The sequence below is a fragment of the Lupinus angustifolius genome, chromosome LG17 (genome assembly GCF_001865875.1).
Source record: "Lupinus angustifolius cultivar Tanjil chromosome LG17, LupAngTanjil_v1.0, whole genome shotgun sequence".
In the NCBI taxonomy this organism is placed as follows: domain Eukaryota; kingdom Viridiplantae; phylum Streptophyta; class Magnoliopsida; order Fabales; family Fabaceae; genus Lupinus; species Lupinus angustifolius.
In genome coordinates this window covers 2,983,216-2,988,342 of record NC_032025.1, presented here as the reverse complement: position 1 = coordinate 2,988,342, position 5,127 = coordinate 2,983,216, and the positions used below count along the sequence as shown (strand labels likewise).

The 5,127-nt window shown below is 34.4% G+C and overlaps 1 protein-coding gene across 1 annotated transcript; it reads right to left on the bottom strand.

Annotated features, from left to right (window-relative positions):
• LOC109331273 (glutamate dehydrogenase 2) lies at positions 2,288–5,127 on the bottom strand. The gene is made up of 9 exons (XM_019565671.1): positions 4,937–5,127; positions 4,725–4,838; positions 3,887–4,108; positions 3,709–3,783; positions 3,338–3,454; positions 2,995–3,245; positions 2,761–2,836; positions 2,588–2,674; positions 2,288–2,501 (listed from the first exon to the last, which is right to left on the bottom strand). Exons 1-9 carry the CDS (start codon positions 5,042–5,044, stop codon positions 2,316–2,318), a joined length of 1,236 nt encoding a protein of 411 aa, XP_019421216.1. The 5' UTR covers positions 5,045–5,127; the 3' UTR covers positions 2,288–2,315.

The following is a 5,127-nucleotide window of genomic DNA, read 5'->3' as shown; positions in this document are numbered from 1 at the left end:
TCATTCTATTGGGCCACAGTCGCATACTATTTTTTGGTTTTAGACAATTCATGGGTTTGAACTTTACTTACACTTTTTTTTATTTCTTGACGTGCAACTTTACTTACTCTATTTATGATTTGTGTCTAGCAGCAAGATGATAGCACCTTGTGATTTGTGAATGTTGTTCTCTTCTTGGTTTTGTATATGTATCTTAAAATGTATTTATGCATAATAGATAAAAACATAAATAAGAGATTAAATGTGAGTTTTCCACTTTAAACCTACACTTACTTTCTTTCTCATTGTTCTCTCCCCTTACTTATAGGGGTGAGCGACCCGTCCTTGAATATTAGTTTTGAGTTAATTTTTTAATCCGAACTTGTCCTTAATTAGGATGAGACTCGTGAGGGACAAATCCAAAATAAGGCGAGTCAAGATAAGGACGGGTCCGGGTTGGAAAATGACAAAATGATAAACATAAAAAAAAATTCTTAAATCTTTAATGCACAATCAAAATTATCACAATCTTTATATAAACTCAACTAAAACCTGCGTTCCACATACATTATCATATAAAGTACAAATCGTAAATTGTATCATTCAAAATAAAAACTATTATAATCAATTATTGCAATAATTTCATTTTGACAAAAGGTACTAATATACTGCAATAACTATTATAAATTAATGATTACTTTTGTTTAAATAAAAAATTTCTATGTAAAAGAATAATTAACCACCTAGGCACCTAGTAAACCATAATGGTCGGTTTGTCACATCAATTATAAATAAAAGCACACCAATTATTTTGAAACTTATGTTTTAAATTTTGTGAAAGTAAAAGTTTAGAATATGTGGAGTTAGCTACCAAGGAACATGACTAGATTCTATTATGAATTGAATGTTGGTTTGAAAATAATGGAAAAAAGATGAAGAAGACGTGTCGAAGGCTATTTGGCATTGGCAATTAGAGGTAATAGCATAAACATAAACAAATTCAAAGTGGAAAACAAACAATGAAGAAGAAAAAATAAGTCTTAAGCGCCACAATGCCCTTCACTCTCGTCGCATCAGTCTTTCACATCCAAGAGAATTAAACAATGAAAAAAGGGCAAGGAATAAAGATATGATAAGTGGTATGGATATGTGGTGTGAGTTTGTAGGTATTTGAGTTATGTGGGCTGAACATAATGGGTATTGATAGGTACTTATTAAACTATTCTTTGATATATAACTATAAGGACGGGCCGGTGACCCGGACATAGACCTGAACCCGTCCTTTTTTGACGACGGGTTTGTCCCTTTTAATCGGGTATGTCCTTTTTTATTTATTAGGACGAGTCAAATCCGTCCCTAAGTTATCGGGTTGAGACAGATCTATGAGTCGGGTCAGATCTTGCTTACCCCTACTTACATGTAAAGCTTTTGTTTCTCTCTAAACAAAATATAAATATATATGATTTGATTTTGAATACTTATAAGTTATAACAATGTATTATTGTATTAAATTAGTTTGTAAAAAGATCACTTCTTGATCTTCCATATATTGGACGAGGTTTTAATACAATTTTCTTATGGAAAAAAATTACAAATATACCTTTATATTCAGAAGTTTGTTACAGTAATACATCCATATTCTCTAGTTTAAAACTGATATTAGTATACTTTCAGACCCAATAACAACACTTTGCTTCTCCTCTCACCCTTGAATGTGTCATATATGACCTGCTATCACACACCAGCTTTCCTAAATACATTTTTCCTCATGTCAAGACAGACATCATTCCTCTTTAACACTGATCTATGACACACCATATCATGTAAACATGTTTTAAGGATTAGATGCATGTGTTATAAGTTTCTTAATTTTCATTATCTCTTTAAATAAACTACTTTGAACTCTCTCTCAATGTTTTAAATAGTATTTGATAGTTTTGGTTTGGAGACTTCCAAAACCTTAATAATTGTGGTCATGATTAATTTTGACGACTACAAAAATCTTAACCTATAGTCATCTATAACAGCTGCTCCCATGTATAAGTCATGATTTGAACTCTTATTCTCCATGTTACGAGACAAGCAACCTTATTGTTACACTGAGGATCACCGAATCGAGTTGATTCTAAAGGGTGTTCAAAGTGCCAAGCTGAGAGCATGAAACACAATCTACCCCTAACATCATTCTCTGGTAACAAGGATAAATTATTGTATAAAAAACTCTACTTAACTACTAGAGCAAACTCAGATAAATAAAAGGTCTATTCCAACATATAGGTAGAAAGAGGAATAAATAAACAATCAAAACTAGCAAAAACAGTAATGCAGATCTTTCCTTAAGCTTCCCAACCCCTCAAAAGTGTAGCACGAGCAACGCGGTTCACTCCTAGTGTGAAGGCTCCCATTCGTAAGTCACAGTTATGAATTTGACACATAGCTTTTATATTGCGGAAAGCTTTGGTCATGTACTTCTTCAACTCATGGTTCACTTTCTCTTCATCCCACATAAATCCTTGAATATTCTGCAAGAGCAACACATTGAAATTCAAAATCCTGTTGTTAATCTTTGTTTTGAAGTTAGAATGTGAGTTTTTGTTGCTAGCATTACCTGAACCCACTCAAAGTAGCTAACAGTCACTCCACCAGAATTGGCATAAATATCAGGTAATATAATGACTCCTTTCTTAGACAAGATCTGCATGAAAGTGTGAAACAAATTATTTCCTATAAGCTCAACATATCATACATACTTCATATTAAACAGAAAAGCAATAACCTTACCTCATCAGCATCTGGGTCAGTGGGATGGTTTGCAGCTTCTATTATATATTTTGCTTTAACATCAGCAGCATTTTCCCTTCAACAAAAACATATGCAAAATTAAGTTAAAGTGCTTCTAGATCGAAAAAATGTTGCAGTTTTCCAACATGGAAATTTGAAAACTCAGTAAAACTACACTCTCTTTAATTAGCTAATGCTGATGATTTCTAAAATTAGGTGAGTGAGATGACATACTTGTTGAGAACTCCTCCCAAGGCACATGGGATGAGAACATCACATTCATGAACAAGCAAGTCATTTGGGTCCATGGCATTTGCTCCTGAGAATTCAGTCAAATTTCCATTGCTTTCCTTGTGTTTCAGAAGAGCGGGAATATCAATTCCATTTGGGTTTGTAATAGCACCGCTGATGTCACTCACAGCTATCACCTTGCCCCCTCTATCAAAAATGGACTTAGCAGCCCAAGTGCCCACATTTCCGAAGCCCTAAACAGTGTTGTGATAAATTATAATCATATAGATGAAGGTGTGGGATTAATATGTATGTCATCACACAATGGTGGTGGTGAAGAATATACCTGGATGGCAAATGTCATACCAGAGATCGACTTCCCATATTCGGCAAATAAAGCCTCTGTCGCAAAAATCACTCCTAGTCCTGTTGCAGCTTCCCTTCCTAATGAACCTCCAAGATCCTGAAGGCCAAAACATTTAATGTCAATTTATGAATTCTGCGTACAAGAATTATCATGAATAATGATCCTTGCACAGCACAAATTATCTCATATCTCTGACCTATGTTATCTGCTATCAGAGTGTATGTCCGGAGAAAATAAAGGAGATGTGAAAATATGAAATGAGATGATGTGTGTATGGCATTGCTTATATAGCACAGTTTGATTATCGTTATATGCATGGCTTTGGTTGAGTGTCTGTATGTGATACTTACAATTGGCTTTCCGGTCACAACTGCAGGTGAATGGCCGTGGAACTTTGAATACTCATCAAGAATCCATGCCATTGTCTGTGAAATAGTGGACCAATGAGAAGGATATATGAAACTTCTAGATGAAGTGCTTTCCATAAGAAATGAACACTAAGCAAGTCATATACAAAGAAATCAGTACCTGTGCATTAGTTCCCATATCAGGGGCTGGAACATCCCTCTGAACGCCGATGAGATCATGGATCTTTTGGGTGAAAACACGAGTAAGGCGTTCTAACTCACTAAGGCTCAGGTCCCTTGCATTGCATCCAATCCCACCCTTCGCTCCTCCATAAGGAATGTCTGCTACTGCTGTCTTCCATGTCATTAGCTGAGCTAGAGCATTTACTTCATCAGGATCAACCTGGCACCATCAAGTATGATAGTTTGATACACCAAAGCAAGTTCAAGAATTTATTGTTTACACTCATAATCATAACTGTATATATATCAGTTATAACAATGTAGGTATACATAACGATTGAATTTTCTATGTTAGATGTTAAAGCTAATAAAAATTGATAAGTGAGGACTCTGGTATTATTTGCACAACACTTTTTGGAACATTAACTATGTATTGTTATACTTTATCACACATTTGTTTATACTTTTTTCCTCTCATCACATCACAAGACAAAAATAGGAAGACCAATGTCCACTTAAGAGAAAAATGTTGTTCAAAACAACTTTTCCAGATTGCAATTGAAATTGCCAATACGTTATTAATCTGGTTCAGAGAAATGCATGATGTACTTTTTTATAACAATGTCAAATCAACACAACAAAAATTTAAAAGGAATAAGTGAACTTCAATAATGAACATGAACTCTATGATTCATCATCTAATGATTGTTCCTTGACAAAACTTGACATATTAATATTAAATTATTACAATTTTGAAAATGAAGGTTACAATTGAAACCAAACCCAAAATCAAAAAATAAAAACAATATTGATATGCAATCATGCAGAAAAAGAACCTCAGGGTGATAACGAATTCCGCCTTTCATAGGTCCACGAGCATTATCATGTTGGATCCTGAAACCCACATAGGATACTAGAGTTCCATCATCTTTTGGAATCGTACATTCAACCTGCATGTAAATTCCACATTAACCCTTTTCACTAATCTCCAAAAAGATCATTTTTTTGAAGAAATATTGAAATCTAAATAAGAGAATAGAAAATGTACTTTGATTTCCCTGAAGGGAATGAGAAGGCTTTTCTCAAGCTTGGAATCCAAGCCAAGAATGCGAGCTGCACGTTGGAAGTTTCTGTTGGTAGCTGCAAGAGCGTTCATTGCTGAATCTGAATCTGAATCTTGACTCAATCACTCTTTTCAGTTTCAGGTGTGACAGTGAGAGTGAACAAAAACAACCTAGT

Coding starts and splice junctions, on each gene's coding strand:
- LOC109331273 (XM_019565671.1), bottom strand. CDS start 5,044: ATGAACGCTCTTGCAGCTACCAACAGAAACTTCCAACGTGCAGCTCGC. Junction 4,109..4,724: donor GAATTCGTTATCACCCTGAG/GTTCTTTTTCTG, acceptor TGATGGTGCCAG/GTTGATCCTGATGAAGTAAA. Junction 3,246..3,337: donor GTATGACATTTGCCATCCAG/GTATATTCTTCA, acceptor AACACTGTTTAG/GGCTTCGGAAATGTGGGCAC.